Below are 15,579 nucleotides of genomic sequence, written 5' to 3'. Positions count from 1 at the left end.
AGAAGCAAAACATTGGAAATCACAAAGAGTTCAACATTGCAACAGTTTACATTTCATTTGAAGCATTGGGCACAGTTTTATCACTCCTCTCTGATATACATATGTATTGTAAGGGTTATGGCATCTGTCAACTGCATACCTTCAATGATAGAATCTGTCAATTTCATTTGATGAGATAGGTGGGCGAGAAGTCTCAGCAAAGATATACAGTATGTGCATTGTGTAACTTAATGTGAAGGCTTGAGCATTGATTGAAATGTATGGTGACAAAGTAGACAGTTTCATCACAGGGTATCTAGCACTTTCAACAGGCACTTGGAGAGGGAACAAAGAAAAATCAGGTCACGATTTCTTGCTTCAACACCAGGTAGTTTGAGCTGGAATTTGATCCACGTAATCTTGTCTGCTGACATTACTGTGAGTGTCAGATAAAATTTGGCGGACACTTCATGGGTTCACTGGATCAATGAAGTGGGCATAGTCCTGTCTGTATTTTCCAGCTCAAAGGTGAATTCTGACTTCTTTACTATCAGCTTCCATTTATTTGAAGCGGAATAGTATTGTATCCACTACCTGCAGAACAGTAAGGACATTAAATAATTAATGCACTCTCTTTGACTCACATTTGATGACAGTGTATTGTGGTGATGAGTTATATTAATATGCTCTTCATGCTGTTATCCACAATGATTGCTTAGGTACAATGTACATACTTGAGCTCATTCTAAGAATGGTCCAATGTCAAAATCATCATTGCAGCCACAAAGCTGGTACTGACAATTATGATGCTGATTTTTTTTTTTCTCTCTCTAACAGCTTTTCATTGCAACCACATCACCTCTGTACAAAAAAATTAAGAAAAAAATTCACTGAAAAAAGCCTATGAACAATTCATAAGCCTATTGTAGAAACTCGTTTCAAACAGTTAAAAAAAAAATGAAGTAGAAAAGATGAACCTGTACACAATGTTATAACAGGAAAGAACTCAACCAGGGTTCAGTACTTGTAGACACACACTATCAAAGAATATCACTAAACAGCAAGCTATGTGACAAAAGTACATAAAAATTGTTCGTACTTTTAAAAAAAATAAAAAAAAAATCTTTTCAGGCAGAGTTACTGTCTTAGAAGTTCGGCATTACTATAGAGATATGTCATGAATGTACAGGATATCTGGATAGAGTGAAATCAATGCTCAACAATTCATTCACTGAATGGACGAATCACAACATTAGTGGTTACAAGCCTTGAGTCAATGGTTTTCACTTTTCCTGTGCAGTTGTCTGCTTGTTTGTTTGTTTTATCTTTTCTCAATAAGAATAGAAATTCCCCATATAAATAGACATAGGCAAAGACATACAATAAACCATAGAATGCAATATATTACAAATAAATATCTTCCTTTTCACTAGATTTACACTTCATCACTAGATTTGACTTAATCAAGACGAGATGTAATTTAGTTATGACGTCATAGCATTATGCATAATTCTGCAGACACAAGGAGTAAATTTAGAAGTGAGAGAAATCTTCCTTCATTCTACATGCACTGATTTTCTTATTCCAACTTCCACTCCTCTAGTCCCTTGTTCTCTTGATATTTTGCATAGCCGTGGGAAAGAAGCACTTGTGTATTGATTAAGAAAGAAATGTCTTCCAATTTCGTAAGAGTATTCACACCACCTGCCTGCAGATCTGAATGCTTTACATAAAAAAAAAAAGGCAGTCAATTATATACAGGCATATCAACATATGCTTCACGGAAACCAAGAATCACATGTTGCTTCTTTTGTAACACCAGCATACCAATTAACCCCATCATCACCAAAGGTTAGTTTATCATGTACAACTGCAATGACATGTGGATATGATAGTCCTGAGAGGATTAATAAACCACTGGCTGAGTATTGGTCAATCCTGGGCACATATTTAACCTGTTGAGGACGAGTCCGAGTATACGCGGGCAAGTGTCTATGGAGAATGTGTGTTGTAGCAAAATCAGCCCGTCCTCACCAAAATAAGAAGAATTTCTTCTAATAGATGCTGTACATTGCAAGCTAGGTCCATTCATTTGGCTACAAAGGCATTTACAGCTACCATTTAGATTTAGATATGGCAGGCACTTGCAGGTTCATACATGTACTTTAAGTGACACACATACACTTGTCACAAGTATCTTATAATTCTTTTTGTCTCGTCCCAATTTGGTGTACCAGGTACTCCATGCTTTCCAATGCATGCATGGGTAATTAGGAGCACAAGGTGAATATTCCTGCTTTAGGCAAGGATTACATGATTTTTGCATTACCTACATACAAGCATAATTGCCATAAATTTCCTAATCATTTGTCCAGGTGTGCTAAACTTTGTAGCAATCTCTTGACAACAATTCACTCATCTTTTCCAGGACTCTTCCTTGGTAATGAATATTGTCAATCATTATGGGCAAAAAAGAAAACACTTAACGACCATGATACAGTACGCTCTTTTGCAAAACAAGGAAGGGAACCACAGCTTGAACTTTGACCAAGATTAATCATGAACTTGAAAACCTAATCTTGAAAGATAGCCTAAATTACACTCATGACAAAGTTGGAAGAAACAAAAGGTGGGCATAACACTTGTAAAATCCAGCCTGGAAATATATACGCTGTACACACGTACCCATAAAATGCATCTTCTGTGGAAGTCAAGAATGGTGCCAGTGTGTGAAATGAATTCACTCCAAGTAATATTTTGCCATAGGTTGAGAGAATAGCTGCATGGTCCAATATTAGAAGTAAGTCCACAGCTATTTCTTCTTGAAGGTTTTTTTGTCAGGCACAAAATGAACATACGTGTACAATTTACCAACATTTTTCCATGAACATGCCGAGAACACATGAAATGTTGGTTCTTTTGCTATGGGGGCTGATTGCCGACACTATATCATACCATGGCTGGGTTGTCAGTGCAAGGCCTTGTTGTCACTTGTCAACAGCATGCCATAAAATGTGCATCAGCCACAGAAAGTCCATTGTAGCTGTCGGAGGGCAACACTCTGGACATCAGCTAATAGAAGACAAAATCTGTCTTTCACCTTGATGATGTCACACAGAGACTGGTGGTGCTAGCAGTGTAGACCTCTCAGGAACAATAATGAGGCAAATATTCTCTAGTTCACAAGCCAACACAAAATCAATGGTAGTCAGCATTGTCTGACTGTCGCGTCACTTCCAAATTCCTGTGATGATATGGTATTTGTGTTCTCCTCTGCTGCCAGACACAGTCCCATAGACTCAACAGTATCTATGCCAACAAATGGTCTGTGATTGCAGTCCCTCTCTACACAAGACACAACGTTCATGTTCAATACTTTGCTTTGAGCCTCTTGTTCTCCTCCCGTAGGGTCTCGATCTCTGCCAGCAGTCCCTCGTTCACCGAGTACCGCTCCAGGAGTGCTTGGATTTCAGTCTGGTGGGAATGAGGTGAGGAGAGATCTCAGTAAGCAGGAAACATCCACTCTTATGTTGTACTGACGGTAACAAGACATTTGCTCCTGTGGCAATTGCTCCTGTCTCATTTTCTCCAGGAACTTCAGGTTAGGGTCAGGGTTGTGATAGGGTTTCAGGTTTAGTTAGATGTGAGGATTAGGATTAGGGTTAGGGTTATGTTTGTGGGTAGAATTAATGTTTGGCTTAGTGTGCAGATATTTCATGGGAGCAATTGTCGTAGGAACAAATGTCATGGAACCTATACTGACAACTCGGGATGAAGTTTTCACCAAGTCAAGCAGATATCATACAAGCACAAATAATGGTCACCGTCAATTCTCTTTACTTTTGAAATAGCATAAATTGTGAGAATATGCACAATTACACATTTATTAATGCACCTTCCAGCCCTAATTTTGACATGCTGAGTCTGTTATATGCTAATTACACTGATAGAGCAAATTTAACAATCGGTAAAGAAGTTATATAAAATGCATTTCATAAGATATACATACAATCTTGTCATTCACATCATGCATTACCTGGAAGATGCATGGACAGTTAACGACTATCGATTGCGTCTTTGCCATAGCAACATAAGGGTTAATACAAAAAAGCCTACAAAGAAAAGTCCAAATTTCATTGACGAGGGAAACTACAAACCTGTTGGATTTGAAATTGTCGAAGCATCTCTAGCTGGAGGTTGGTGACATCTCTATGGATTGCCATCCTGTCAAGGAACACAGGGGTATAGGGTGAGACACTTTGTGAAGTTAACATGAATTGGGAACAAATAAATAATTTTCATTTGAAACAGCACAAAACATTCAGTAATAAATTATGGCAATATCAAGATTTTATGCTGACTTATAAAGAATTTTTTGTTTTTGTTTTTGCTTGTCCTCTTGAATAGTGCTAAGCAGTAAACAAAACATGCATTCATGATTTATTGCTTAAGAAAAAATAAATCAAAACAGCATTTGTTTGTTTGTTTTTTAATACAGGGGATTTCCACTACAATGAGGTCCTCGGCAGTTTTCTTTCATTATACTGAAATTTCATTATGGCCAAACACTCACATTTTGGGACTTGAATTTCTAATTCATTGTAATGAGAGTTTAGTTAGATTGTGTTTGTTATAACAGGACAGCACCACATTGCTTATCCTACTGAGTGAAAAACAGCTAATAGTCAGGAGGGCTTATATCAATGCTATCTGAGATATACCACAAACTTAAGCATCACATGTGAAATAAAATGGTTGTAGTTGCAAAGGGTTTTCATGACAATGCACACATATCTTATGAAGGAGACATCATCTTTCCTTCTCTTTCTCTCTACTTATCCATTTCTGAAGACAGAAATCTTGATCTCCTTCTCTGAAGTTTCTGTTGCCCTGACATGTTTCTGTTACTGATCCTATCAGAAATTCAATAAATACACAAAGCACCCAGAATCACTTGTTGAAATTATGGATTTTGAGGTAACAGGAATGGCACTATGAGGGGCACAGCCTCAAAGAAAATAGTGCAATTTCTGTCACCAACACTGTCTCCAACAGAGCTGTGTTGTGTTTGGTCACATGACTAGATGTAGACCAATCAGCAAACAGGATTCAACCAGTGTTTAACTGACCACCCCCTAACAATATAAGCCTTAAGTATATCTTAAATACTGCCCTATTCATCAGTATGATCTCTGTTGCCACAGTCAGTACCTGAACTCTTCTAATGATTCTTCAATCAGGTCCTTGATGAAATCTACTTGGAATGTCTGGAATGGCGTGTTCTGTAATGAGCTCCCTGCTGCAGCAGCCCCTCGCGGCCCCTCTCCTTCCGCTTTCTCCTTCTCCTCCTCCTCCACGTCCTCCTCCAATGGGATCCTTGGGTTCAGCTGGTCGATGAATTTGGTGGGCTGGGTGGTGGGAAGACTCTTTGGAATCAACCTGGAGGGTGCCTCCTCGGGAGACAACACTACAGGGGTAAATGATCAAAGGCAGAAATCAATTACACAACTGGCCGAGAGAAAAGGAAATGCACATGCCCCAACGAAAATGGAATGCATTCATCATAAATATCATCAACTGCAGTTCATCTAAAAACAAACTGGACTATTTATTGCAACACACTATGTGCATGGACAACATGGAGTAAAGGCACTGTATACACTTAAATTACTGTTCCAATATGATTTCAACGACAACATCTGTGTTTCTGCAAACTCCTCCCCATGAGATAAAATGTTCACACACAAGAAGCTTTGTGACATCTCACAATAGTGAAAGCGTACTACGCACAAATATGAAGGAAAAGAAAGTACAAGTTTTTCAGTGTCTAAAACAGTATTTGCATTATGATTATCATAGGACACCTATCAAGGTTACAATTTGATGGGGTTTAATGAATTCAGACATGTCAACATGGTCCGTGGTGCTGCATTTAAACCATGTTCCTGGCGGCCCCAGCAGCCCCATTTGCCCGAAATGTAGTGCACTGTGGGTGGGCAGATGAGACATTCTCCTGTCCCCCCCTCCCCTTCAAATTCTAGTCTTGTTCATTCCAGTCCTCGCCTCGGTGAACATAACAATAGCTATCAGACACTGTTCTCACGGTGTCCAGTCAGGCTAGACTATCAATATTTTCCATGGCATCCCGCTATGGACTGCCTCCATGTTTTGTTACAGCCTATTATTTGTCATCATGATTTTTTTTGCGTTCACCACGTTTTATCACAGCATTCAAAATTCATCATTAGCACCCTGACTGCTGTTGCAAATTTTTGGACAGTTTATAAAATCTGACACAGCATCCACAGAAATCACAGCCGGTCACGTTTGCTTATCCTGTCACACTGCGTTGTTTCACGTCCATCCCGTTTTGTCCACGGTGGCCTGAAACGTGACTGCCGTGGCTGCCGGGAACATGGTGTAAACGCAGCACAAAATGAAGCTAAAGATTGATGGTTGTCACTGTCATAGTAAAAGTTCATCTATCTTAATGAGCCATCACAAACTTATCTTCAGCTGAGTTAGTTCAGTTCAGGTTATTTGCAATTTAGCTTTGCTGATCTGACATCAGTTTCTCATGACCCTTAGCCAGTGGTTGCATCAAGCCCTGGCTAAACTTGCCGCTGAGATCACATTCATAAATGAAAGTTGGCTTCGCCAGAGAATAGATTCACAGTATACAAACAGCCTACCTGGTCTGTGGCTAGTCGGTGTTGTGGTGGGTGTGGCCTCGTCTCTGCCCTGTCCAATAGGGGCTAGGTCCAGCAGGTTTGGAATGTGTCTGGCATCTGCTACACTGGACGGGAAGGAGGTCCGTCTGGGGGACACTACTGGGTCTCCTGGAATGATGCTGCTTTGTATAGGCTGTGTAAACAATAAATTGAAACAATACCCTAATATACCTGACAATCACATGGGAAACATTGAAAAATGAAACCAGCAGAAAATTACCATTTCATGCTACCATCATACTATAAAAGATAACTGATACACTGTGAGACCATGTTAAGACATCATTTAATATCACAATGTATTAGCACTGATACAGTGACATCTTGAAACAGATACGTGGAATAAAAAGGCAATATTTCGTGGGATTTGATGCAGCTGAAAAATACTGAAAAACGAGGAATGTTCGCGTGCATTTTAATTTTGCGAATTTCGCGAGCGGCAGCATTCGCAAAATTAAAATGCATGCAAAAGTTATTGCCTACACAATGTGCATTGGACGCCAGTGGCATTTCGCGAAAATGTCACGCCGCGAGAAAGGTTGTCGGCTCCAATTTGCGGAATTTTCATGCCGCGAATATATCCTGTTTTACAGTAAGTACAGGCATTCACTGTGATCAACATTCCTGGGGCCCGTTTCATAAAACTTGTTATCAGTGACAACTGCCACATTTCTATGACAAATTTGCCCTCAGCCAATCAGATACAAGGATTTCAGTAGCTTGTCACATCTATGTTAACTTGTCACTGATGACAAGTTTTATGAAACGGGCCCCTGGTGCTTTATAACCATGTGTTAACCATAACACAAGCCTTACAGAAAATTTCATTGATGAGACTCATGAAATATGAAAACTACTCAGAAACCTTCTCCCTTTTATAAAATTTCTATTTCTGGCATACTGTGTAGAATACTGAGTATTCAGTGAGGCACACTGACTCCCTTGAATAAATTGCATGTCTTCCACCCGTTTGTCATTCTGCACACATCTAAAACATCTGTAGTTCCCATTGAAGTACATGTTAAATACTGGAAGCAACTAGCACTCTTTCATAGACTCCTACATACAAATTATTCTGCCCATTCTTGTAAAATGTAGCAAGCAGCATATCTTGGTTGGATAAAATGATAAAACGAAAGATCTCGCAATGGAGAAGGAGAAGTGTTCTGGAAAGAGCACATCATGGTTACAGTAATCATATTGTATGAATGATATTTGTACCTTGCATTTACAAACTATGACATCTTTAAAACAACAAGTAAATATTATGCAGTTAATCACAGCTATGCTATAACAAGTTATTTATACTGTGCCGTTAGGGGACATATCACTGACCGATTTGAAGCGAACACTGTTGATTGTCGTCCCATTGTCTGCGCCATCTACATGATTAGGTAGGGCCCGCCTGATTGGTCCAAAGGGGCTGGCTTCCAGGGCTACAGAGCCAATGGGATTTCTCCTTGTAGAACTGTCGACGTTTGGGTTGTCCACATCTGACGACAGAGGGGAGAAGATACCGGCTCCTGGGTTGTAAACATAAAGAGAACGTTAAAGAAAGAGAAGAAAGAACGGAAAAACAAAGCAACCGACCAAACACATTGAAATAGAGTAAAGCAAGACAAAAACAGGAAGTCAGTCAGTCAGCATGAAGGATGTTTCACTGTGATAAAAACCTTGGCAATGAGGAAATAACATGATTGTGCATTTGATGAAAGCACCCTGCCAAAATGTGACATAAATTGTACAATGTTTTGCACAATCACATGATCCCAGAAAATGATCCGTAAGAAATATATTTATAAACAAACTATTGGGTTGGAATTGTTCAATTTACAAAGGAAGTTCAGATTTAGGCCATGAATAATGCAAATTTTTCAACTGCGTAAAAAAAATGAGCATGACATATGGCATACACTAACAGACATCCAATAATGAATGTGGACTGGCACAAGCATGTGTAGGGTATGCCTATTTCATGCTTGTTTGAGTCCATGGACTACATTTACACAAAGAATTTGATTTAAACCACCTTTGTAAATTCAGTCCCATCAGTACTATGCAGAGGATAAACTTTTGGAAAAATGACTATGATTACTGCTAAAAGCAATCCATTTCGATCGAGTCCATCTACTAACACAGAATCTGACATGTCTCTACCCATGAAAACACCCTGAGGTGGCAGGGGAATGAATTTATTTCATTTCCAAATTTATTTCCCTCAGCTGCGATGTAAAGCTGTGATTGCTACGAGTAAAATAAAAGATATTACGTTGTGCGTACCCGGCAGGCTACTATGTTTCTGTTGGGTCTCTGCCTTGCCCACCGTCTCAGGTCGGTCATCTGTGATAGAGGCGGGGCCATTCCTCAACGGCACCCTCAAGTTAGTGGAGTCACCTCCTGTGGGTACACAGATACAAAAAAACAAACCCATCAATTTTTAATATGGTGTCCTAATTGTACAGCCTCCCAGCAACCCCCCCCCCCCAACTGTGATGAAAATTGGCACACTCATTGCCTGCGACGTAATCTTCAAATTGTAGAGTTGACATCTAAAAATATATATATAATTTATGCTAGTTTATATGTATACTGTATGTGTGAAATCAGACTTTCTGCTACAAATCACTAAATAAAGCTCCGAAAAGGCATAAGTTTGGTGTACATAATGCATATTTTCTTTCTTGTGTTCATAGCAAATGTTAGTGACAAAAATTGTGCCGTCAAAAATATCAAACAGAATGCTGAGAGGGGCCCCATACACCCCCCCCCCCCCACTCCCCCCAGGCTTGTTCAGGGTTAAGGCTCGTTCTTCCTCTTATATTGGCAATACCAGTATACCAAGTTAGCTTGCACATAGTGTAGTATTACACTTTCCCCCGAAAACATCTGTTTTGGCTGAGGCTTACCATCCCTGATTGGTGAAATAACATCCATGTTGTCGATTTGGTTTAGGCGGGGTAACGCGTCGCCCTGACTCTTTTCATTCAAACTCTCTTTGGAAGCCTTCATGTTATCTGGAACCATGGAGCCGAGCTCGCCCGGTTCTGCACTCGATGCTGACGACTTCTTCTGCGAACTGACTGCCCTCGAACTTTTGCTTGCTGGCCCATTGGTCTGTAGGTTTGAAAACCCATTGTCATATTAAAGAACAGGATTCAGGGGTGAATGTAAATCATGGGAGTGTCACAACATGACAGACATGGTAATATGTAGAAATGTTGAAATAACAAATTCATCATTAATATCATCATTACCATCATCATTGTTGTCATTGTCGGTATCACTTTTCTTCTTCATCTTCTTTCTCTTATCACTATTACTTCTATACTGATTATTATTACTGGTAATGGTAGTATCATCACCATCAGCATCACCATCATTGTTGTTACTATCACAAGTATCAAACTCCAAGATCATAAAACATCATTGTTATTGATGCTTGAAGCAACATTACTGAGAAGTCTACATTGTAAATAACATGCACTGGAGGACAGATAATAATCTCGCTTAACAGACTCATTAGGATGTGATTGCTGCAGTGTGTAAAGACACTACTGACAGCATTTTTGGTCTGGTCTCCAAACCACGCGGGGAAAAGAATAGAACTGAATTTGCTTCCCAGAACATACCTTGACATATGACGGACTGTTATTTTGTCACAAATTCATTGAACTCATTATAAAGTGTCTGTCCTAAAGTGGCACCTTTGAGCAAGGAGTTATAGGATTAACAAACCCAAAATATTACATATACCTAACTTAATGAAGATATACATATACATACATATCATGTGCATATTTAACACTACAAACTACTGTATACGCCATATATCTAGCAAGTCTAATTTTTCATGAATCTAAATATTCCTGCGTGTGCGAAGAGCACCCGATTCATGAAATTTGTGAAAATAAAAACCTCACGAAATATTTGGCGTATACAGAATGTGTTTTTCCAACTTGCTAGCATCTCTACATAACATTCACACCTTTGACGACCCAGACTGGTGCTGGAACCTGATGCATTGCACAGATGATTTGTGGGCGCTCAGTGTGTTCATCGGTGATGAGCCCATGCGCAGGTCAAAGATGTAGATCTTGCCCCTCGTTGAACCCGTCGCCAGGGTCGCCCCGTTGTGCATGAAGGCCAGAGAGGTCAGCGGAGACTCCACCGTCATAAACCTGATTGTCCTGAAACACACAAGTATTCTCTGCTTTAATATGTAGATGCTTATACAGGTCACAGTGTAAAAGCATGTGTGCAATGGCTAAAAATTGCCTGGCTGGAATATTTTGCAGCTAGAGGAGGTGAGTACATCAGTTACTGCATTATTACAAATTGCCAAGGCCTTTGCGCACCATGATATAGTCAAACTTTGCTCCATATAAATACACAAAAAACAAAACTAACAACCATATCTCTCACATAATTCAACATGATGTTGTCATAGTTCTCATTATTTACATCACTAACTTTAGCACAGCATATTCAATGACCACTTAAAATGCATGTCTAGTTCACTGGCACTGGGCTCAATAGAGCTACCTCAAAAACAAAAACAAAACATGAACAAGGAAATCAAACGAACAAACAGACAAAAAAACCCTTACTTTCTGCCATTGACGTCATAGCACACCACTTTCTTGTCAAGCCCAGCGCTGGCGAGAAGTAAGTTGTTCACCGGTGAGAAACACAATGACATAGCGGGTGCACTGTGCGCATCGTTGAAAGAAGACACCATCTTGTTGGTGTTGGTGTCCCACAGCGAGAGACTGCCGTCATCTGAGGCGGCGGCGAGAAGAGACTTCTTAAAGTGTGAGTATCCAATGTCCCTGATGGTCTGATACGAGGACGAATGAAATCCATCAATTTCATTTCATCACTGCATACAACAATGGGAATATAGCAAATCTTCATATGATGACATAAATGGTATCCCGGGGTACCAAATGAAAATCAGCAATTTTGTTGAATTATCATTTTTTTTTAAAAGGTTGTACCCTGGGTAACCAAAAAGTGGAAATTATTTTGGTGATGGAGCTAGCGGCACTAGCCACTACACTGCAGTGTACTGTAGCACACGCTATTGCTAGCACAGCGTGCCATGCATGCATCGTATAACATGCAGTGGCACGGGAGTGACTATGTACACGCACACACAATGCATGCATTTCTCTGCGGCTGTCCTCAAGTGGACGTGGGGTGGCCCTACACAACGCGGTAACCTGGGGTACTACGGTACCCCAGGGTAACGCGTGATGCATCATATCTTCATATGCAATCATTACAAAAAAAGGTGTAAAGTGATGTTGAAATATAGGACATCATTACAATAAACATTTCTTCCAGCACTTTTTAATTACCAAAAGAAATACCATACTCTCAAGACTGATTCAAAGGCACATCAGCCAATGTATGCCTGTTTATGATTTGAAAACATTTATCAAATGAAACTAAGAAGTGAAGGCCTCTACCAGTATTCATGCTGCAGAATTCTTCATTGGGTGAGATCTACACATGTATGCAGTTTCACGACCCCATTATCAGTTACGATATGAAATGACATTACAAGCTGATGTAGCCGATGCCTTCATTCCTTGGCTCATCCTGATCAATGGATGATAGATATCTTTTATCTTAGCAAATAGCTGTCTAAGCCTTTACCTGGCCCGAGGGAGTGACCATTGGTGGGCCTGGCTGACCAGATACCACATTGTGCACCAGAATCTCCCCACTAGCTGAGCCTGATGAGAGATACGTGTCATTCCAGTTGAAGACCACACATGTGACATTGTCTCGATGCTCCTTGTATTCAGCAGAAAATGGGAGGAAAGTCAGTAAAAATCAGTTGTAAGGAACAGCTTTACTCTGGTGGTATTCATCCAGGAGCACATCACAAACTTTGTTTGTATCAATGTAATCTCCATATTACAGATCATACTAGTTAGTATATCACTCAGCTTTAATACAGTTGTATGTTTCGCACCTTGTTAACACAATACTCTATGCCCACTTCTTAACATTTATCTTTTACCTGTCATAACTTCTTCCATGCATAGATGTGCACTAACAAACACACACCTCACATTCTTTCTGGTACTTTATATGAATTAATGTTCGTGGGATTCATTGTTTATGCACCACACCAGCTGCTGTTCATGCAAGAAACACTACTTCCACCAATGCTACATGTGCATGCGTTCACTCAAATCTTTAATTTGCTTGACAATGACATGCTTTTGATTGCATATTTCTTTTTGCAAGCCAGGCAAGTTCTTCAGTATTATCAGTATCAGTAAATGATATTGTGCAAACTAAAATGCACAGCTACATATTTGCACTGACTTTCTCACTGATATTCTATATAAAGTAAATCTAACTTCATGCCATGTTGTGTGCACCTGTAGTAATTTGCAATGAATGTGTATGTACCCTTTATCCCCCTAAAAGAGGATAAGCTTTTAATCACATAACTTTATTCTATGTCCGATTTTGATGGAACTTCTACCAATCTTATTGTCTTATTTCAATCTATCATTCAAAGTCACCTGTATATGCAGTGGCATCGTACTTTACAGAACATCTGAATGAGCTCAAGCAGTTTTCTATCAGAATTCATCACACGAGTTACTAAAAAGAATATTGACATGTCTCTGTTTCAACTTCTGTGTTTCTTTAACCCATTGAAGACAAGCTAATTTTGCTATAACATGCATTTCCCATAGACAGCTGCCCGAGTATACTCGGGACTCATCCTCAATGGGTTAATGCAGCAGCCAGCACTGCTCAGCATCCATATAATATTCCTCTATATTTCAAAGAATTTCACATTTCCACCCAGTGTGCATGAGAGTAATCTACACATTAATCAGTACCTTGTATGTTTTCCGTAACTTTTTGCTCTTCAGGTCCCAAATGCTGACTAGCTGGTTCTTGCCTCCACATGCCAGGTAGCGAGTAGTTGAGTTTAGGGCAAGGCATGTCTGTTTCTCCTGAAATGAAATATTTTCAATGCAGTTCACAAAATGCACTAGAGATGTATGCATGAATTTGAGTGTTGGATATATGTTTACTTGTAAAATAAACATAAAGCATTACAAAATAGAGTCACAGTTTAAACTCTTTCATCTATAAGCATGACAAAAGTTTCTTCAATTAACGTGACTACTGACCAGTTAGTCTAGATACCTAATCACCTAATATTAAAAACAAATCTTGTCCAAGGCAAACTTACCCCTTCAGCAAGCTCGATTACATTGGTGGTCACATTCTTTGTGTACGTCAGAACCACTTTGTCACCCACAGACGAGGCACTGGCAAGCAACTGATGTGAATTTCAACAAGTTTAAGGAACACACAGTTCGATGTACACTTCACATCCCACAGACCATGCCATGACAACATTGATATTGTAATTTGTATAATATGAGTATTTTTTCCTCTTTATGTCTGTTCTTTTATGAGATGATTATGGTATAGAACTGAAAAAAAAATTTGATTCAACAAATTTGCTTCAAAGCAACACTTTAGCAGAGGCAAGGTCATCTCCATACACAAGTCTCATGCAATGTGTTGTAGATATTAACATAAAGACTAGCCAGTGCATAAATATGTACTTGTGTAGTGGCAGAGAGAGAGAAAAAAAGTTATACAGACATGCCTGTAATAATAGCTGTACCTCTAAATCTGTATTAAGAAGTCATCCTCAATAATACATCTTGATTTGTTGACAAAATGTGTATTTTTACCTTTGTTAGAATGTTCTTGACCTACAGTGGTCCTTACTAAATACAATGCATCTCCTTTTAAAGTGTACCTTATTTTTACTATCAGCATACATGTACTATGACGGAAATTGACTGGTGGTAGAAGCAGGGAGCTACACTGTAGGGTAGCTCCATGGTATAAGTATGGGTTTGAACTGTAATGCTGTGAAATATCAGACAAAAAAAAAACACATTTAATTCTTTTTGAATAATTATCTTATGTTACCAATCTCAAAAACAAAGATTAACATTCTAGAATTCATACTTTCACATGAATCATGGACTACATCATAAATTGATGACTGTTAGAAAAAAAAGAGTAAATGAAATATGAAAGATGAGTGGATGCAGTACTTATGCTGTTAAACTTCTTAAAACAAGTCAACAAACAAATGATGAGTGGACGGACATTGTACATTTTTTATAAAGGATATTGTTTTGGCTCCAACACAGACTTGAAACAGGCCCAGTATGGGGAGAGAACTGCTGCAGAGGTGCTGTGCTGGACAAATCCCAGATTTTTATGTCATCACCACCAGAGCAAAACTTGACCAGGCTTTCATCCATCATTCATCTTTGTCCATCGGCAGCAACAGCATCTAATTTGTTAAACATCAATAGGGAAGTTTAAGCTGCAAAGGTCAATAAAGCATATAATTGTACCTTGTTGTATCAGAACATTTTGAAAGGCAGAAAGAAATTGAAAAGCAATTCCACATTTCTTAGTACTACTCTACTAGTGTGGTAAGATTGTCTTGATGTCATTCCAAGCTCCAAAATAGAAGTAGAACATAATGGAAAAGGTCAATCAGCTCATCCTGGTACTTTGGTTTTAAGTTTACACCCCTATCTAAATGGTACAGGGTAAAATGCAAATGGGCCAAGTGTAATTTGATGGGACAAAAATCAAGCAGTGCAAAATTGTTCTTTTTTATTCCTGTAAGATGTAGTTGGACTTTGTATGCAAATCACAGAACCAGTTCACAGACTTTCTTCAGTGCAACAACAACAAAAACCACACACAGAAAAAAAAACAGGAAAAGAAAATATAAAAGTCAAGCGGTATAATTGTGGAGACACAATGACCTAGACCTATCAGAGCTCAG

The 15,579-nt window shown here is 39.1% G+C and overlaps 1 protein-coding gene across 1 annotated transcript; it reads right to left on the bottom strand.

Annotated features, from left to right (window-relative positions):
* Positions 1 to 6,488: 6,488 nt before the first annotated feature.
* Positions 6,489 to 15,067, bottom strand: LOC139733969 (protein NEDD1-like). The gene is made up of 10 exons (XM_071644781.1): positions 14,908 to 15,067; positions 13,942 to 14,036; positions 13,583 to 13,699; positions 12,372 to 12,512; positions 11,318 to 11,547; positions 10,696 to 10,897; positions 9,617 to 9,824; positions 8,991 to 9,107; positions 8,046 to 8,233; positions 6,489 to 6,843 (listed from the first exon to the last, which is right to left on the bottom strand). Exons 1-10 carry the CDS (start codon positions 15,041 to 15,043, stop codon positions 6,580 to 6,582), a joined length of 1,698 nt encoding a protein of 565 aa, XP_071500882.1. The 5' UTR covers positions 15,044 to 15,067; the 3' UTR covers positions 6,489 to 6,579.
* Positions 15,068 to 15,579: the final 512 nt, after the last annotated feature.

The sequence above is a fragment of the Diadema antillarum genome, unplaced genomic scaffold (genome assembly GCF_040938485.1).
Source record: "Diadema antillarum isolate AM-2024a unplaced genomic scaffold, OU_Dant_1.0 seq00000507_RagTag, whole genome shotgun sequence".
Classification (NCBI taxonomy): domain Eukaryota; kingdom Metazoa; phylum Echinodermata; class Echinoidea; order Diadematoida; family Diadematidae; genus Diadema; species Diadema antillarum.
Note: the sequence above shows the minus strand (reverse complement) of the source record. Positions and strands in the feature narration are given on the sequence as shown.